Source organism: Miniopterus natalensis, chromosome 4 (assembly GCF_054644295.1).
Source record: "Miniopterus natalensis isolate mMinNat1 chromosome 4, mMinNat1.hap1, whole genome shotgun sequence".
Lineage (NCBI taxonomy): Eukaryota > Metazoa > Chordata > Mammalia > Chiroptera > Miniopteridae > Miniopterus > Miniopterus natalensis.
In genome coordinates this window covers 92196704-92216742 of record NC_142084.1, presented here as the reverse complement: position 1 = coordinate 92216742, position 20039 = coordinate 92196704, and the positions used below count along the sequence as shown (strand labels likewise).

The following is a 20039-nucleotide window of genomic DNA, read 5'->3' as shown; positions in this document are numbered from 1 at the left end:
AACCACAAGAGATCTCACCTGGTTCTGTAGAGGGCTGGGACGAAGTCTAGCTGGGGCCTGAAAACCAGGGGGCCCTCACAAGGCCAAGGCAGAGGGCTCCCCACTGACCACAGAACTTCCTCTGCACACTAAACATCTAAGTGCCTTGAGGGACATCCCAGGATCAGGCAAAAGATAAGCAACGGCAATAAAGCAGTAGCTCTCAGCAGTGGGATCTGAGCACAGACCTTGCCTGCCTGCCTGCCTGCCTGAAATACCTCGCTAGGCAGGGGTGCTGAAGGTGAGCCCGATTAGGATAATCCAGGGCATTTGCTTGTTAAGACCCTTAGACAGAAATGGAGCGCCGAAGAAAAGCCCCGGGTAAGCCGATGAGTTTGCAGGCGCGATCTGTGGATTTGTTAGGGGCCATCTCGCCCGCTCAAGGGATAAGCTCGACAGCTGTGCCCAAGAAGCCCAGCCCTCTGAAGTCTTTCAATGCGCAGGCTTTGGAGCAGGGAGGAGAGGAGCAGAGGCCCAGGCAAGGGAGGTCGCAGGCCCTGGGGAAGGCTATTAGAGGGAAGAGAGAGGCAGGCACAGGGGTGCGCTCCGGAGGCTGGGGGCTGGGCAGCCTGGCCCCGTGGGGAGTCTGCTTAGGTGCCCTTTCTTCCTCATATCCCCTCATCTGCTCCTCGTTGACCCGCCCAGACCCCAGCTCCCCCTCTTCTGCACAAAAGCAAAGGCCCGTTGATTTATTTTGTTAAAGAGAGAGAGGACTGGAGAGGTTCCTCGTCCCTGGAAATTGGAGCGTCTCCCCTTCCAGTGACAGGAGCCCAGAGGCCATCCCTGAGCCGGTGACGCTGAGAGGATGCCTTCCCCTCCGTGAAGAGCCACTAGCAAGAGCTAGAGGCCGGTGCTCAGAGGGCACGGGGATGCTGGAAAGTGGGCAGCCTCCCGGCTCCAAGGAGGCCCAGAGCCTCTCCACCAGCGAGGCCAGGTAGCCGCCTTCTCCCACAGCCTCCCTCTCGCTCAGTGTCCCAAAGCCTGGACGTCACCGCCCTGGGGCTGCTCCTGTGCAGAGAGCACAGCCAGCAACAAGTCCAGTCCCAGCGCCACCCACGGGAGCCTCAGGATGAGTTACTCACACGGCTGGAGGATGCACTGAGCCAGGCAGAGCCTTGAGTCCTGCTCAGAACCTCCTTGCAGGTCAAGGAGGAAAGGTCAGTGCAGAGGCGAAATGACTTAGGACTTTGGGGGAGAAAAGTAAGCGTTTGCTGAGGCATGAGGCAGAAGAGGATGCCTAGTGGCCCCCCCGGCCTGTGTTTGGGTGGGGCCGGTTTCTGCTTCGTTTACGCTGTGGTTGTTGGTAATGTGACCTAGACAAAGGCCCCCCTCTGACTGGGTGCAGTTTCTGACTACAGAGCAAGGGCTCAGCATGCAAAGCCACCTGTCAAAGTCCAGGTGCCGTGGGCGGGCGTTCTTCGAAAGCCAGGAAGGTGATAGGAATGCAGTGTATTTCATCACAAGCCGGTTGACTCGAATGGTCTCGAAGCCCCTTCTCTTGCTCTCTGAATCAACAAATTGGTTGAATAAATTAATTATCACCATTTTGAATACCTGAAATGCTTGATTCACACTGAGGAATGGCCGTGTCACACCTCTGAGCCGTGTTCTCAGACTCTCCCATTCATGTTTTTAGAGACATCAGCAAGAACCAGATATCAGACATCGCTCCAGATGCCTTCCAGGGTCTGAAATCGCTCACATCACTGTAAGTGGGGAGAGTGTCGCCTGGAACGGTGAGGGGGAGCTCGGGAGGGGGGGAAATACATCCCTATTTTTCATGGGGCATTTATGAAGGCTTTATGTTCCCTTACACACTTGTGGCAGCCTGGTAGGAGAAACAAATATTTCTTCAGGGGAAATTGATCTTGGGGAATATTTCCACAACCCAAATGCATTATTTCTATTGATTAAGTGCCCAGCAGCCTTCCCAGTTATTGGCTTTTAATTCAAATGCATCTTCTACTCTAACCACACTCCCCCCTCCCACCCCACAGGCCTCCACAGTGCTCTCTAGGGAGATGGGGGGAGAGAATCGTAACATACGTTTATCACCAATGGGCCCATTTTCCCATGAACGTGGCCTTGTCCAGGGAGGAGCTAATGCTCTCCCCCTGATTTTCGAACATTTTCCTCCAAACCAGCCTCATGGCCATTGTTTGAGGAGGCATCGGCCCCATCCTATAAGTCCTGCCTTTCTCTGACGTTGAAACTCTAGGGCAGCCCATTGGGTGGAATCGAAGCCTTGCCTCTCAGTGGCTCAGAGGTCCACGGGCAGAGCTTTGTCCTGACTCTATCACTGACTCACCTTGTGGGGCAGGTGACAGTGATACCTTCCTGCCTGACACACATTTGATGGTGACAGTGAGCACAGCGACCGGAATAACTGGCGGTACTTATTGAGCACCTACTGTGTACCAGGTACTGTTCTAAGAGTCCTGCAAGTTTCCTCCTCATGGGAGGCCTCCAAGGTATAATCTGTCCTCATAGACGAAAGTGGGGGATCTGAGTTCCACGTAGACCAGGGTTTTTATCCGTTTAAATCCTGGCTGAGTCTCTGGCATCTCCAACAGTACCTGGCCCATAGATACTGTACAAAAGAAATCTCGGTGAATAAATAAATGTGATTCACCCAAAGTCCTCAGTAACAAGTAGCAACGGCAGGATTTGGACCCAAGCAGTCGGACCCCGGAAACCACGATCCTCATGCTAAGCTGCCTCTGGAGATAATATGAAAAGTAAACAATAAGATACAGCAAAGGGATCACCGGGGGTATTACTTATGTCCTTCGGTGACCTGCCCGCCCGGGCAGGAGTGAGGGTGCTCGGAGGCCGGCTGTCCACGCGTTGCCTCTGTTTGCCTCATTAACGAGGGGGCAGGTAAGAAACCACGTTCCCCCCACCTGGCCCTATCCCCCCGAGAACGGCAGGCGGAGGACAGGAAGTCCCCTGATTCAGCTGCGCCCCGCTGCTTGCAGAGTAAATTAGTTTCGTTTATCGGGTAGAACATCTGGCTGGGATATCAAAGACAGGATTGTGTGCGAGATTAGCGTCTGCTTATTGTGTTGAAGATCACAGACGAGAAGGGGGAGCGGCCGTCTGCCACCAGGATCCCATCCCTGCCCCCACCACCCTGCTCCCCTTGTCTGGTTTCTCTCTGCTGGCATTTAGAAACAGTCTGAAAACGGCAAGATGCTTCTGGTCTTGCAAGAAAAGAAATTCAAAATATGGTCGCCAGCCGTGGAATTGGCTTGCCACTAGCCAATTCTGAAATGTATCGGGCACTGTTTAAGTGGAGTGCCCTTTACCCCCAGTTTATGCATTCATCCATCCAGTGGTACCTTCTGGGTGCCGAGGAGTATTACAGGGACTGAGAATGTGGCCGTGACCTGGACAGGCAAGAGCCCTGGCCTTGTGGAGCTTGAAACACAAGCACACTCAGTCCAAGCTCAGGAGCGGCCAAGGTAAAGGGCAGAAAAGCCGTCAGCCCATACCTGTTCATTCATTCTTTCAGCAGCATTGATCGCTCTGGACATCCTGTTCATTCTCAGCTCTGGGGACCCAGTGAGAGCAAGCCACGGGATGTCACCACACACACAGCCTGTACTCAAGGGGGTTTGTTGGAGGGAGGCACAGAATGCTTCTAGAATAAATAAATACAGAGTGGGGCACAAGTTGGTTTACAGTCGTTCATATGGAAAATAATAGAAAAACTAATAAATAACATTACAAGAATGAACTCTGTGTTTTGCATGCTCACAACTGTAAACCTATTTATGCCCCCCCTGTATATAAGTGATATAACATGATATAATGAAAAGTGAGAAATAAATAAAAGTACGGGGACAAGTAGTGGAAAACATTAACCAAAATATTCAGAAGAAAATTCCCAAGGAAGAGATGCTGGTGCTCGAACCTGAAAGGCATGCAGACAGCAGTCAGGAAAGGGCTGGGGGAAGGCCAGTGGGTCTACACCCAGGTGCCCCGAGGTGGAGCCACAGCCCCCGTCAGCCTGTGGAGAGTGATTTGGACCCACTAGGCTTGGAGACATCCATACAGATGCATGATGGATGATGTGGGGACCCCCCCACCCCAGGCCCCTGGTCCCACCCCCCCACCAGCGTCTCCCATGGAGAAGCTCGGACGTCAGCTGAGCCGAGCGGACAGTGACATCCCTCCGTTTGACACAGTGAGCGGCGAGACATTAATATGAATTAGGAATGGGAGCCTGAGCATCATGCTGACTTTTATTTAGTCATTAATTTGCTGAAACATTCATGAAACACACCCGCAGGCTAAGCGAGGTGCCCACTCTTCCCTCCTGGTGGCGTCCAGAAGACGGGGCTTTGGCGTGTCTTTCCCGTTTACTGTCTCCACATCCAAACTCTTCACCTCCTCAGAGGCACACGGCGGCCTGAGTGGGGATTGAATATCGCATCCATCGGTGTGCTTCAGGGCCCAACAGGGAACTAAAAATAAACCCTCCTTAGCTAAGTTCCCTGCATCTCAGAGGAGGCTGGACCCAGAGACAGCACAGTCTGGGCCGTGGATGAGACCAGGAGGCCCGAGAGTCCTCGGTGCCCATGCTGAGGGCCAGCAGGAGCCACTGGGCACCAGGCTGGAGAGAAAGACCCAGCAGGTGCCTTCTCCAGGCTCCACACGTCACCAGAGCCCAGCCTGTGAACGGGAGATCCAGTGTGGGGGGCCAAAGAACCCAGAGGTCCTTGGTTCCTGGAGCTCAAAGGACAGGAAGAAGATCTGGAGGGTAGAAGATGCTGTCCCACCGAGCTAATGACCCCTTGTTCCCCCTTTTTTCCTGGGAGTCAGTCCTTGACTCAGCAGTCTCTGAGCCATCTGGGTGGGACCCCAGACACCCAAAGCCCTGTCTAGATGGGTGACGGGAGGACTCAGCTAGGGAATTCCTCGGGTGTGATGGGATACTGAAAGGAGACGTCCTATAGGCTGGGCTCAGCCTGATCAATACTCACTAAAGACGAGAGGACACAGGGCCAGCCAGCCTCCCCCACATCTTATTTATTGCCCGGGTGTGAGTCACATTAGCAGCTCAGGGAGACACCACAAAGGGACCGTTTCTTCCTACTGTGGATCATTTACTGAGCTGGGCTGCCCAGGGGTGAAACAGCAGGGAGCCCTTTTCTCTTCACCTCCCAGACGGCCTGCCCCCTCCAGCCCCGAGGCACTAGCCTGCTGCTCACTGGTGAGGAGAAGGGATGACGCTGAGCGGGGAAGGGGACACTCTGACAGGTGTCCTCCCCGGAGTTGGCCGAGGGGATGGCCTCCTACATGAGCGGGTCCCAGTGGCCCCGCGTCCATGGTGACCACAGTCTTCTCCGTTCCTTTCCAGGGTGCTCTATGGGAACAAGATCACCGAGATTGCCAAGGGGCTGTTTGACGGGCTGGTGTCCCTACAGCTGCTGTGAGTAGGAACTTTGTCACTGTTTGTGTCTCTGGGACTGTTTTCGGGCTGTGTCCTGCCAACTATGAGCCATGCTCTGTAGAGTCCTTCTTCTGACTTCATGCCCACCAAAAGGAAAAAAACAGACAAAAACTGAACTGTTCACCCCTTACCTCCATCACCTGATGTTATTGGAAGGAGAGCCAGGAAGCTGGCAGAGGGAGGCCAAGGTCAGTAGGAACAAACCTAAATGATACAGTTCCGGAGCCTGGCCCCGGCGAGAGCAGGTGTGGGGGCTGGAAATTTAGCCAGAGTTGAATCCTACAAGGGGAGGCACCTTGCAGGCGTGTGCTAGGGATGGGGAACTAACACACCCCCACGCCAACTCCCAACACTAAAGCCGAACCCGAGCGGCAGGTGGACATGTGGCCTTGAGGACGGGAGGGCGGGTGAGATCATTAGCGAGGAGCACCGTCAGTCACCGGCGTGACTCTGTCTGGGTGAGATATGGCCAAGAGGGAAGGGTTTGTTTCATTTAAGGAAGATTTGTTGCCTTGAATTTTAAGCTCTGGGATTATTTATTTGCATTTATTTCATTCTGGTTGTCTGAGCTTAAGTGTTTGAGGAGATAATTGGACGCTGATGTGGAGAGGCAAGGAAAGGAATTTAGCTCATCCTATATTTTAAGATTTTATGATGGGGGACAGTCATCTCCAGTTTGTGAGTAGGCAGCTATAGCATCTACATGCACATTCTGTGGGTGTGGGTGTGGGTGTGGGTGTGGGAGCGTGTGTGTGCATGTGCACGTCCACATTGGCTCCATGTCTGCACCACGATGCCACTGGTATTAGGACTTGATCTCAAGTATCCTGTGAGCAATGGAAAGTACCAAGGTGGAGAAAGTGGCACAGGGCATATGTGGTCTTGTGGCTCAGAGGGCTCCCAGCCCTCCAAAGAGCACAGGACATATGCTCACAGAGGTGCGCGTCCAAGTTCAGAGGAGTGTGTGCGTGTGTGTGCGTGTGTGCGCGCTCGCATATGTGTGTGTCTTTTTCAAATCACCCTCGAGTCCCAGGCAACGAGGAAGGGGCGAGGGGCCTCCAGCCCCCATGCTGTTAAGCAGTGCTGCCGACCAGGAGGTCCAGCTGGGTCTCCCAGTGGGTGGGAGGCCAGGAGCAAGGATGGAGAGAGGGGGGCAGGGAGCTCGTCCCACCTGGTGGCGCCCAGGACTCGTCACGAAAGAGGAAGTGAGACTTCCCTCCGGCCTTTCCCTCCTCACTTCTCATATCCTGTAAGGCTCAGCCGGACAGACCCTCTGCAGACAGCACAGCATGTGCGTCATGTCACAAGCGGATGCCCAGGCAGTGCCCAGCAGCACGCCCAGCAGAGTAGTCGTCTAGATGAAGAGAAGGGAAAGCCTGTGTCTTTCTCTCTGCCTCACCCCAGCCCTGTCTCCACGTCTATCTCACTGTGTGTGGGCATTTTCCTGTTCTGAGGTCCCAGCCCCGAGCGGGGCGTTAGGGCTGGTTGTTAGAAGGCCAGGCCAGGGCTCTGCAGCGAGCTGGGGGTTTCACAGATGGTGTTCCCTGCTCGTGGCAAAGAACCTGTCAGTTACAACCGCCACCATGAGGCTAGTGAACTGCAGCTATTAGACCCTTGAAAGATGAATAACTAGTGGATTTGGGGGTGTTGTGTTCCACAGGGCTGGGGTAAGTAGCCTTTTACAATGTCCTTTTGCAACCTGTGTGTTTGCTGTGAGGAGGAAAATCCCCTTGCACGCGTGAGGGGCAAACATAGCGTGCGTCCAGGTGCCGAGCACGGAGCAAAGACTCGATGAATGCACGTTTTTCAAAAAGGGAAACATTTCCCGGCTTGGAGCTGATAGCAGTCAGGGGTTAATAGACTTGCAGGACTTTGCATGGGCCGAGGAGGCAACTCCAGTTTCCCATCATTGTTTTAAGCAAATGGAATTGAAGAGCTGGGAGAAAAGACAAAGCCCCCCCTGCCTCCTGGAGACCAGGAGTTGACACAACTCAGGCAGGCGGTTTCCAGAAAGGACCGTGAGTGGAACCGTCACTGGGCTCTGACCTGTTGTCGAGCGTTGGAAAGCAGGTCCTGATTAGATCTCATTTAGCGCTCAGCCCGCTGCAGATTGGATTTCTCCTCCTTAGACCAGAGACATTCTGATAAGAAGGCTCTGATTAGAATACGCTGGCAGTCTAGGTAATTTCCTCTCCTTTCACTCCAAGGCTTTTTGAGAGAGGTTTGTGGTTTTTCTTCCCTCTCCATCTGTCTCTCAAATTATTGGTGTATCGCAAAGCCATGCCACCTTCCCCACAAGCTGTGATCTTGGATATTTCCTTGTTGGCACCTGTCACGGTGCTGCCAGTAATAAGGTGGGTACATTGTCGTTGGCTGCCCCGCGTGCCCTCCCCTCCCCCATTTCTCCAAACATTTCAGTCATCCCACCAAACTTGCCCGGCCTGGGACACACACAACCCTCCTAAATCATTTCCGGAATAGCTGGTGTGTCGCCCTGTACTTGATCCTAAACAGCTTCGGTTCTTGCGGACATTCATCGTACGAACACACGTTCATTAGTTATCGCTAACAACCCTTGTTATATGCGGGGGATGCCAGGTAGTCTGTCAGCCTCAACAGGATGCTGGGAAGCAAGCCAAGGGCCCATGTGAACAGAAGTGTGCTCAGAGACTCCCCACTAAACTGCTGAGACCTGGAGACATCTCAGAATCCAAGATTAGGACAGGACATGCCACTGGCAAGTGCCCCCAACTCCAAGGATGGGAGCAGGTGGACGACCAGAGACTTGGCCTGTCCTCTCCTCCCAGCCCCCATCCACCCCTTCCTCGCCGGAATCTGGGGGGTGCCCTTGCTCCTCTCCATTTCTCTGCCACCCAGGCTCCTGGGCTCCTGGGACTTCATGGAGTTAGTGCTACTGGCTGCACAGCTGGCCGGAGCGCCCCCAGATCCCTCACCTGGGGGCTCAGAGGCCAGTCCTCCCTCTGGCAAGAAGACAGGCCCCTTCCTCTTCTGATGGGTGGCCGCAAGCTGCGCCGTGGCCGCCCCACCGCCACCAGGGGAGAGAGCGTCCTTGCAGCGCTCACCGATTGCGTGGCTGGCGTGCCTGGGAAGGCCACTCGAGTGGGGCCGGCAGCCACCTGAGGTGGAGGCTCTCACGTAAACGCTGGCCACATCCAGTGCTAAGCTGGCTCCTGGAGGCCTAAACCAAACCAGCCTGTCTCAGGGCTGGAATAAGTTAAGGCAACCCAGGCACCTGTTGTTTGATTTTCTTGGAAGGCAGACAAGACCATTTGAGGATCTTGGGGTTTGCCAAGCAACATGCCAGTTACCGGGCAGTGAGCAAAACGTCACTCCCTACAAGTCACCCTCCCTCGCCAGCTGTTCCGCCGGTACTGCTACTGCTGCTGATAAACACGGCGCACGTTGACCGAACCCTCAATGTGCTCCAGGACCGGCGCCGAGGAATTTCACACGCACCAGCCCATCTCACTGTTACAGCAACGCTAAGAGGAAGGCATTGTCGAAGGGCCCGCGTTACAGATGGGGAAAACTGAGGCACCGGAGAGCTAGGCAGCTTGGCAGTTGTCACTCAGCATCTAAGTAACTGACTGAGGACTGGGACCCAGGCACTCTGAGTCCGGCATCCACACCAGAGACGTCTGCTTCAGACCCAGGCACGGGCAGGTCTGCAGGACCACGTTTGCAATACATGGAGCAAGAACTCTCACCAACTCAGTCAGCTCCTCTCACGGTGCCTCAGTGCCCAGGGGACTTGCTCCGGCTCGTTGTCATCGCCCCACCGATGCTCGCCTCCAGCCCTGTGAGATGGCGACCGAGGAGCTGCGTGTTTTAAAAACCGGGAGAGGTGAGCTGCTGAGGATTCTCCCAGCAGTGGAAGCTTCACCCTCGAGGGAGGAGTTCCCTCTCGTGCACCTGCAGCTTCCTAAGGAGAGCCCTCGGGGAGACTGAGTCTGGGGTCATTCCCTGCTTGGTCCTTGAGTGAATGGTTGACTCCTCTTAAAAGACTTAGTAGCAACCAGGTACCAGATAGGCAAGTGACCACCCCATTTGCTGTTGGGGGATGGAGGGATCAAGCCAGTCACCCTAGGTGAGGCTACTTGGTCACCTGAGAGCAGGTGACGGCTCCCCCTGCCTGGCTCCCAGAATCTCAGCTTCCCGCGGGCGCCTTAGGGAAGCCCAGTGGCTTGCGCCCTGCTCCCGGGGCCCTCCTGTGTCTGTGGAGCTGAAGGAGATCCTGTTTTTCAGACCGGCCACCCCATGGCATTGCTGCAGTTGCAATTTCCCTTGCATCAGGCGTCACCATGACAACCCGCGACCTGAGACCAGCAGTGCCATCATCATCAGGAGAGACATGAATAGTCGCCTTGCCCCTCGCTGGGACTAGTGAGTGTTTAGCATGACGTGGCCCAGACACCCATTCACAGCGCAGAGAGGATGTGGGCGGGGCGGGGTTCCTTGATCTCAGGGCACCAGATATCACCAGTTTTCTCCCCACGTCCGGCCTCAGTAAGTTGCTGAAGGTGAAAACGAATGCCCCGTATTTCATAGGGATGGATGAGAGCATGTTTGTTCTAAGGCAAGAGAGTGGCTCTTATTATAATTAATGGATTAAGAAATACAGGATGGCAGAGGGTTAATTCTAGAGAAATTGTTTTTATAAAAGAGGAAGACACATTAATGAGGGGGGTTTAACTCTATATCCTGCAGCTTTATCAGGAGTCCAGAGTAGCTCCCCTAATTGGTGTCCTCAATAATAGTTTATGCCTATGCGTAATGGCACTAAATACTGCCAGGGATACACAGAGAACTTTTTTAAAAATAACGAAGAGCCTTTGTAACAACCATTTTTAAAAAATTATTCTACGGAAGGAGCTAGAGAAAGGGCTATGCCATGTGGTTGTTGGTACCATCTTTCCTCCTGTGTATCTGCATCTGAGTGTGTATGAAACAGAGAGTGACACCCAGCCTTGTGTTAGGAACAGGGGGCGCTATGAGGCCCTCGTGGCAGGAGCCTGGGCCCGCCTTCCATCCCCTGCTCTTTCCTGGAAGGGCTTCATCTGTTGTTTTCCAGGAAGGGGCTGCTATGCTCCCTCTTGGCACCAGTTTTCTGAGAAGACCCTGTACTTCGGAGTTTGGAGTATACTTTTCACATTTCCAGACAAACAGCCTATCAGTAGGAGGAAGGAGGCCACTGTCTTCTGCAGACCACGGCAGCTGTGAGAATATAAACACCGCGGGAAAGATAGCTCTGGGCCACTGAATCCACATGTGGACCGCTAGAGTTGCCAAGGTGATTTTAATGCAATTCATCATCAACCTCACCCCAGATGTTTGTGTTTTCCAAGCCTAGCAGCCAAGGCCTGTGAGCCCCAGGGGAATTATCAATGAAAAGATCTGGGCCAAGGTCAGTAGCTAAAAATGGGGCCTCGGTGGTCCCTGCCTGTTGGCCTCTTTCGGAGACTGGCTGTGGTGGGCCCTCTTCACTGATCAGGGTGGACCTCACTTCCCTCCTATCCTGGACCCTGAATGAATGAAGCCACAAGCTGTGCCAAGTGATTAAAGCTCCTGGGCTTTTCTGGCCCGGCCAGGCCCAGTCCCCCAGCAGAAAGACTAGAGTCAGAAGAGCCCTCCTCAGCCGAGACGTGGGGCATTTCACTCCCCTCCAGCTCCAGCTCCGTGGCTCCCGGTGGCTCCTGTTTCCTGCCTGGCGTTTCCTGCAGGCGGCAGCTCCTGGAAAGGATTATCTCTCGGCAGCATCGTGTGCTGGTTAGTCGATGGGCTGAGTGCTAATACCTCTTGACATGGAACATATGTGGAAGCTGAGAGAGCTCCGAGAAGGGGGTGGCGGAGAGCCACGCAGAGCTAGCGCTGGAAGTAAATTTAGAAGGTGACATGCGTGTGTTCCCATTCTCGGATGTGCCACTCGCCTTAATCTCCTCTGACAGGAGCATGGCTCTTTTGGTTTTGTTTTATTATGGAGACATTACTAAGTCAATGGGAGTGGCTACAAGGATGAAGCTCCACCCCTACCTTAAGCATTAGGTGATTCCCACGGTCCCTTAGGGAGAGTGGGGCTGAGCCTCAGGGTGGCTTAGTGGACAGGAGTGAAGTCTGTGGACTAAGGCGGCATGGACCCAACTCTCGACCTAGCATTTTCTAATTGTGCAACTTTGGGCAAAGGCACTTACGCTCTCTGAGTCCAGAAGTGTCACCTGTCAGGTGTAGAGAACACTTACTTCACAGGGCTGTGCAGAGATTCAAGGAGTTAATATTTATAAGGTGCGTGGCTTGTGTGTGGCCACAGAGAGCTTATTACCTGTTAGCTATGACCTAACGTGTTACCTGTCAGGCCATGTACCCCCAGCTGTTCACCTGGCCTGATCTTCTCAGCCCCTCCCTCCCTTTTGTTTATGTGACCTCTGAGGTTCCTTTGGGTAGTGGGCCTGGGTGCAGGTGTCCCCACAACACGGTCAGATCTGCTTCTGGGGAAATATTTATGAACACGATATGCCCCAACCTCATGACTCACTGAGTCCAACAGGAAGCAGATCAAGCTGGGATCCTGTCGGGGCGTCCAAGTGTTGAGTTTTTGGACCAGGCAGCCTCTTGAACAAGGCAGGCTGGAGCATCCCTTCTTCCACGAGGGCTGCCGTCGTCTCTGCCTCGCCGATGTCCCCTGGTCTGCCAGAGGAGACTGGGAATTCAGGGTGAGGGGAGCAGAGAGTATACCAGCTCCAAAATCAGCGTTTAGCCAGTGACCCCTGCCTTGTGCAGGAGCAATCCATCAGCGAAGAGCCTGCCCCTCTGTGCCAGTGGCGGTGTAGTGAGCAGCCCACCTCTGCCAGCACCGTGCCAAGTCCTTCCTAAGGTGCCTCTACACGACCGAGAGGCAGGCAGAGTCTCCTAGACCCAGCCATACCCCCGTCCACCTGAAGCATGCTCAGGTGCAACCCAGAGCTAGCAAGAGCCACTCCCCAGAGACGGGAACACCCTCCGCCAGACAAGGAGAGGGAGTGTGGATTGTATGTGCTGCGTAAGAGATGAGTTGTGGAGTCAAGCAGGCTGGAGCGTCACTTACTGTTGGGTGGCCTCTGTCATGTCCGTCACCACTCCGACCCTCAGTTTCCTCCTCATGGTGTTGCTGACAGGGTGAGGGGAGACACGGCACAGAAAGTGCTTTGGGAAATGCCTGGCCCAGGGCTGCACACCAGAGCTGTGGTCTCCAGAGATGACACTGCGTGATCATCGTCATTTCTCACCACGGCTCTGGGCCGGGGGGGGGGGGGGGGGGGGGGACCAGGGAAGATCAAGAGAGAGGAGGAGTGGGCCTGGGTCGGGGACTTCTTGTCAAACTGCTGAACCCCCTTTCAAACAGTTGTTTACTCTTTATTTGCAACATGATCTGATCGGGTGCTTTTTAAATTCCCCTCCAACTTGTCTGCATACCAGATAGCTCAGAGATCCATCCACAGAAGCCAGATGGAGTGGAGTAGCTGCCAGCCTTTTGCCAAAGGAGAGGGGACAGGGGACAGGCTGTCAGATCCTGCCAGTGCCGGGATCGGGGAGGCTGCCCCCGGCACCTCGATCTAGATACGCAGCTTAATGTTGTCTCTCCCTGCACCTCTGCGTCTTCTTTAGGGAGCCACGCATCCTGGGGGAGCAGAAGGGACCGGAGCCCATGCCCTGCGCGTTTCCTGGAGCTCCTGCTCCGCGCAGGCTGTCCCATGTGCTGTCGCGGTCTAGTGGTTCTGCCAGCCCGGGTGGTGTTGACGCCTCACATCTTTGTGATAACATCCCATGCTGAGAGATCTGGAAGCAATAGGGAACAAGAGAGCATCTGGATCAGAAAAGGAAGCCTTGATAGTTCTGAGGGGTGCAAAGGGGTGCCAGAGTGGGATGCCGTTTGGTACCCTTTCAAGGCAGGTCAGTTGCCAGTCCTCTCTCCCCATAGCCATCCTTGACCAGTGTCCTGCATTCCCCAGAACCAGGTCCTGCAATTGGGCTCATGCATCTGCACTGGGGTCTCAAATCTAAATGCCTACTCAGGCAAGATAGATAGAAGAGCGTGCAATAGGGAGTGGTGAGGATTGTGACAAAGAGCATATGTTCTGTCTAAAGGGGGCAGCCATTCCATAGCTGCCTCCAGTGGACCCAGCTTCTGAATCGTTTTTCAAGAGAAAATAGAAATCTGGTGTGTGTGCATGTGTGTGCATGTGTGTGTGTGTGCATGCCCATGTGCATGTGTGTATGCGTGTGTGTGTCAGAGAGAGAGGGAGAAATTTCTTGATTTTTAAAACACTGGGAGGACTGAATGAACATATTTACATGTGAAATGTTGCTATCTATTGTGGGGAGGATTCTTTTCTCGGGCAATCAGATTGGCACGTCTGGCCTGGCCTCTTTACTAGTGGTTCACTGTCAGAAGGCCCTGAGTATCAAGGTTTGGAATAAGTCTTTGACCACGTACTTTTTTTAAAACACAAACAAAGCAAAAAGTGTGTGTGAAAGGTCCCTTCAACCCTAACTCTTGGGTGCTTGGCCCTACGGGATCCTCTAGCTTCTCCCTATTTCTCTGCTCCATAGCATCCTCTTTGGTATGCCTAACATGGAGTGGCCTCAACTAAAATGTGACCTACAAAGCACAGGAATTCCTGGGGGGAAAGCTACAAAGGGGAGCGTGTGACCTCAGACAGACCCCCTGCCTGTGACTCTCAGCCTGTTTCCCCACCTGTGACTTGTGAGGCTGGCTCTGCCCACCTGCCCAGGTTATTGTTGGAATGCTAGGCCATCGGAAAGGCGCTCTGCAAAACACGAGACGTGTTCCAGCAGCGCGAGCTTGTTTCCATGGCGAGGCAGGAGGACATCTGTGTGAGCCCTGGGGACCCAGCCCATTATTAGCCAGATTAAACAGGCAGTTCTTCTTCCACTTGTCACTGCCACAGCTGCCTGCCTGCACGCGGGCCTGCAGCAAGGACAGGTGGCACCGAGGATTCAGCTGCGATGGCAGCCCCACTGCTACCAACCGAAGTCCCCCGGGACCCTGGCATCAAGGGCCTCTGGGGACAAGGCAGTCTGTTCGGACCCCCGTGGGTCACTCCCCACGAGGGAAGCTCTGAGCCAGCCTTGAAAATAGGAGTTTTACGTTTAGCTGGTTAGTTCAGTTCCCCTCCCCTGCTTCCACTTAAAAGGGAGTAAGAGATGATTTTAAGCTAGTTTCGAGGGCACTCCTAGTCAGCCTGGGAAATGTGGGTGCTAAGGGGACCCAGATTTGCTGGACTTCCCAGCTCCATTCTGGAAAACTCTCCTGTAGCCCTCACAGCATCATCTGTGCTGGACCAGAGTTCCACTCGAGAAGCACGTTTCTGTGATGCTGGGGGGGGGGGGGGGAGGCTACGTATACGCATGCACGCAAGCCCACCTGTGGGGGGATGTCTTCTGAGAGGATGATCTGTAACTGTCATAAGATTACCAGCGGAACAAGTGATCCAAAAGAACTTTAGGGACTTTTTTGAATCAAAATTGGTCTTTGGTCAATCAACTAAAGCTTAAAAACAGTTGTGCCAAATTTTTTTTTATTCCTGGAATCTCTGCATTCTAAAGCAGAAAGCGACACGTGCGGGTGCCATCTCCAGTCTTCCTCCCAAGCATGGGTTTGAGGGAAGGCTCTGGATAGTGGCAGAGTGCCGCACGGCACCCATGGTGCCTGACACGCCGGTGCCCAGGCATCTTCTCCATCTCCATGGCCACAGGAATGCAAGTCCCTGTCTCTCTCTGCTCAGCAGCAGGAGCCCCAGGCTTCGAGGAGAGCGCCGGGGGCTCTGTGGCCTGTTCCCTGCAGGTGCAGCCCTGGGCCCACAGCGGATGACCAGGACCAGTGCGTAACCAGCCTCTCTTGTGCTTGCAGCCTCCTCAACGCCAACAAGATCAACTGCCTGCGGGTGAACACATTCCAGGACCTGCAGAACCTCAACCTGCTCTCCCTCTACGACAACAAGCTACAGACCATCAGCAAGGGGCTCTTTGCCCCTCTGCAGGCCATCCAGACTCTGTGAGTATGCCCAGGCAGCAGGCAACCCCCAGCACCTAGCCTCGGAGAACCCCAAAGTGAGGGCAAAGTGAGCATGGCCAGGAGGAGCTCTAGAGGCTGCCATGACAATGGGACAAGAGGGCTAGTGCCAGCCTACCTGCTCTGAGCTCACACTGTGCTGGAACCACACTCAGTACTTCCCCTGGATGCAAACCTTTAAGCCTCATAACAACCTTATGTGGTGGGTGCTGTTATGATCCCCTAGTTCTGTGTGAGGAAACCAAGGCTCAGAGAGGTTAGGTAACTTACTCAAGGTTGCACAGCTAGTAAGAATCAGGATCCTGGAATCTCTGCATTCTAAATCCAGGCAGAGTTGGTGCTCAGCTGCTCTCTTCATCACTGCAGCCGCTGTATCCTGAACGGGTTCCATCTCTGCAGATGATCCACCGTTACTGACCCCACCCCACCACCCTCTGACACAGACACCCTAACCTCCCTCCTTAGGGAGCAGTTCTTCACTCCTGAGCTCTGCAGATGTTCATAAATAGCCCCATTAGGTAGCTGGCCACTGAGTACACGTCTCAGGCCATGTTTCTGATGGCTCTAGCCCCAGGCTAAGAGCCTCACCCTAACAGTGGCCTGACCAGAGCCCAGGGGCCTCTGGAGAATCTGAGTCATCGGGCACTTACAGGCCCGTAGCAAGAGACAAGAGCCAATAAAGAGCAAAAACAGCTGCTGCCTAATGACCCCCTACCTCGAGCCAGGCATTGTGCGCAGCTTTGCCGGGTTTTCTTACTGAGCAAGGAGAGCGGACCCACGGCGCTGCTCTCACGACGCTGAGGATAGTAACAACAGCACCGCTGCTATATATGGAACACCCACCACGTGCCAGTCGCCTTGCCAGCTGCTTCACGCGCCTGGTGTGACTGAGCTCGAGAAATAAAACACAGTCTTCTCTAAGCTTACACCCTAGGCCTGCAGCCTGCTCTGCCCCTCAGAATTGACATGGGTGAGAGTTGAGGGGATCACGGGTGGGTCCTGCCCGAGTAGGAGAGGCCACGTCCCCAGAGCTCTGCCAGCTGCACCTGTGACTGTGTTTTGCAGACAGCAGGCCTCAGGCCCCTCTCTGGTCCTCTCTAAAAGCAGCCACATCCCCTGAGGCCTCCTGGGGTGATAAGGGTGGGATCCGGTGCCCAGCACCAGGTGGGGTGGGGGTGGAGCGGGCTCCAGGGGTCACTTCTGATTAACTCCCCTCCCTCTCCCAGCCACTTAGCCCAAAACCCATTTGTGTGCGACTGCCACTTGAAGTGGCTGGCCGACTACCTGCAGGACAACCCCATCGAGACCAGCGGGGCCCGCTGCAGCAGCCCGCGGCGGCTGGCCAACAAGCGCATCAGCCAGGTCAAGAGCAAGAAGTTCCGCTGCTCAGGTAATCAGGTTACGGGCTGGGCCCCGCTTTCCCACTCTGAGCACAGCAGCCCTGGAGAGGCCAGTAATCCAATCTGGAGGACAGCGCTCGCTGTAATGGCTCCTGGGGAGCATCTTTGCAAATTAAATTGGGGAAATTCAGTTAGTCCTGCAGAAAACCAATTACCTTATGGATTTAAACTAAAACACACACACGCGCACAGTAAAATCATGGCGTAGGGGGGATGTGTGGATTCAAGAGAGACAGAGCCCAGGCGGCAGCAAATCTCCAGGGCCAGGTGGAAGCTAGAGGCTGGGGCAGGCTTTTTAAGCCTTTTTTTTTTTTTTTTTTTTTTTTCGTTTCTAAAGCGTGCTCCCCAAGTGGCAGGTAGAGAAACGTTCCGCAGGCCAGGCTGCAGGTGGATGTAATCGCGGGGCCTCTTATCCCCTCGAAGACCACCTGGGTGCAGCCCTTGGACCACAGTGTATTACAGGTTTCGCAGACGTTTTCACCAGCTCTCTCCCCCGCCCCAGACTGGCGCGCTCTCATTACCAGCGAGAACAGCCAGGCCTTGCCCTCCAGTCCCCAGGCCCTCTCTCCCACCCCACTCCCCACCCAGGCTGAATGGCAGAGGGATTCTCAGCTCTTCTTGGGGAGGGAAGTTGATCTCCTTGACCCAACAGCTAGGTGAACAGGCAGTTAAAAATGACTGTCATTTGTGTCATTTGCTCCTGGAAAAAAAACTCTCCAAGCTGCGCTGGGCTCCCAATGGTAACAGATTGATAGCACAACGGGCTGAAGATGGCTGCAGCCAACCTCACAATCTGCGTGTCAGCAAGAGCCTCTCTCCTCCCGCCCAGAGCGCCCCAGAGCGTGGGCACTGGTGGCCGGGAGAGGGCCGTGGGCAGGCCTCGGCTGCTTGCAGGACTTGCTTGGGAATAACACAGGGAGTTGGTGGCACTGAGATGTCGCTCCCAGTTGGCCTCAGTTATGCCCCAGAATAACCATGTCCCTTTTGAGGGCAGTTTCTCACCCACCCAAGGTGAGCACTGTGCTGAGTGCTTCCGCTTTACTTTGGTTCTACCCATAGTCCTGTGAGGTCGGCAGGACTTGTCCCCTCTGCAGCAGAGGGGGTCGAGGGCTCAGAGGGGAAGGGGCACCCCAAGGTCACAGCCAGCAACGGTGGAGGCAGGGCCAGATCCCGGGTCCTGCTCGCTCCTCCCAGCATCTGGGAGAGAAGGAGCATTTGGAAAGGAAGCCCAGATGCTTGACCGACTTTCTCTCCCAATCTAATGACCCCTCCCTGCCCCCACCCCAGCACTGCACTCTGTCCTGTAGTTCCTCCCCCAGCCCGGAGCTGTCACCTGAGGCACAGCCACCCTTTCCCAGGAGCCTTTTCTCATGACTTACACCTGTCCCCTCTGTTCCCACCCCCATCTGGCCATGACCAAGGTCATTAGCTCTGACAGGCAGTTATGCCCAAGAAGAGGAGCAATGAGAGGTAGAGGAAGGCAGGGTGCCACCTGCCAACCCCGACCCCTCAGTCTCACAGAGGTCCTGTTATGGTGCTGGGCCACCACAGATTGATGCCAAGGTTCTGGGGGGCAGGGTCTGAGGACTGGCGTCTCCCGGGGACACAGTCTTGGCAATTGCCTAGGAATGACTGTAGGCTGGGACTGGGGTGGGGGGCGAGCAGCAGAAAGAGAGGTAGCAAGTGGATCCAGGACACAGGACAGTAGAGCCTAGTTCTGTCTCTAGCTTTGCCCTGACCTACCTGCCTCTGCCCCGGGGGGATCCCGGCTGCTTTTTCTATGTGGGGTAGGAATGGTTGGAAATACAGAAAGAAACAAAGGAGAGAGGTGGGGTTCCTGGATTGACCTTCTCTAGATATGTGATTTTTTAATCAATACTGAGCAGAAATACTATTGCTATAAAAGCAGAGAAATTTAGGGCTACATGAACCTAACTATAGCATTCCACGTGTCTTTATTTTCTGGAGCTGCAGAGAACAGAAGTAGAGAGAGCTGCTGCTGAGCGCCGAAGGCCTTGGCCTTGAGAGACGCCAGGGCCCACACAGGCCTTGGCCTTGGGGGAGACAGAAGCCACAGATCTAAAGCTCTGTTTCCAGGAAGCTCCAGAAGGAAGGAGGAGGGGCAGGTGACATGCAGTGGACTTGACAGATAATAACTCTGAGTTTTACTTTCCCCTAAAAGCCCCCCATTGCCGAGACAGCTGATGTGATTAGGAGCCAATTTGAGGGCTGCTCCTGCAACACACAAAGCCCCTCCGTGGGCTGGGCGTCTGGTTTCCCAGCTGCCCCGCGTCTGCCTCCATCAGCTGCACCCACCTCCCTGGGCAGCAAGATCAGGTTAGAGGTGAAGGCTGCCAGCTGGGGTGATCAGACCATTCGATTAAGTCTTCCTGAAAAGGCACCGTCTGGCTGCCTGGGATCCCAAGCCCAGCCCCGGGGGGGGGGGGGGGGGGGGCATTCGGCAGTTGGAAGATGCCATTTCCCACCCTGCCTCCCTGCTTTGTGTGTGGACATCCCATCACCAAGAGGAAACTCATGGTGAGAAGTCCAGAGGGTGGGGATATCACATGTCCAAAGATAGAAGACAGCCAGACACCGCTCAGGGAACTAGAGTTTTAGAGCCCTCGGGGACCGCCGAGGCCACAACACAGAGGGAGAAGTGGAGCCCACGCAGAGGAGAGGTGTCAGAGTAGTATTTTCAGGACGAGATCCAAAACCCAGGGCTTCTGACGTCCTGTGGAGATTCTTGATAACTTTCTCCCCAATCCCTCCCCTTGCTTTTGTTGCAGAAACCAAAGAGAAGGAAAACCTCATCGGTTTTCAGGCTCGGAGGCAGGGGCATGAGAGGGCTGGATTGTCCTGCTGGGGTCCTGAGGGCCCGATCAAACTTGAACCCCGAATCCCCAAACCCCAATGCCTACAGAGCCCTGCATGTCTTGGGGTCACAGTGTTGAGTCTGAATTATGATGGCCAACTCTGGTCGGTCAGATGAGAGGGGCCAGACCCAGAGCTGTGCAGTGAGTGACCTTGGCTAACTGATCAACCACTGCAGACA

At 54.6% G+C, this 20039-nt stretch overlaps 1 protein-coding gene across 1 annotated transcript in view; it reads left to right on the top strand.

Moving 5' to 3' along the window:
- SLIT3 (slit guidance ligand 3) overlaps positions 1 to 20039 on the top strand; it is a 528787-nt gene that overhangs the window by 434467 nt on the left and 74281 nt on the right. The window contains exons 11-14 of the mRNA XM_087816965.1: positions 1676 to 1747; positions 5405 to 5476; positions 15423 to 15566; positions 16811 to 16974. Of these exons, the coding sequence (XP_087673091.1) occupies positions 1676 to 1747; positions 5405 to 5476; positions 15423 to 15566; positions 16811 to 16974 (452 nt within the window). The remainder of the gene's footprint in view (positions 1 to 1675; positions 1748 to 5404; positions 5477 to 15422; positions 15567 to 16810; positions 16975 to 20039) is intronic.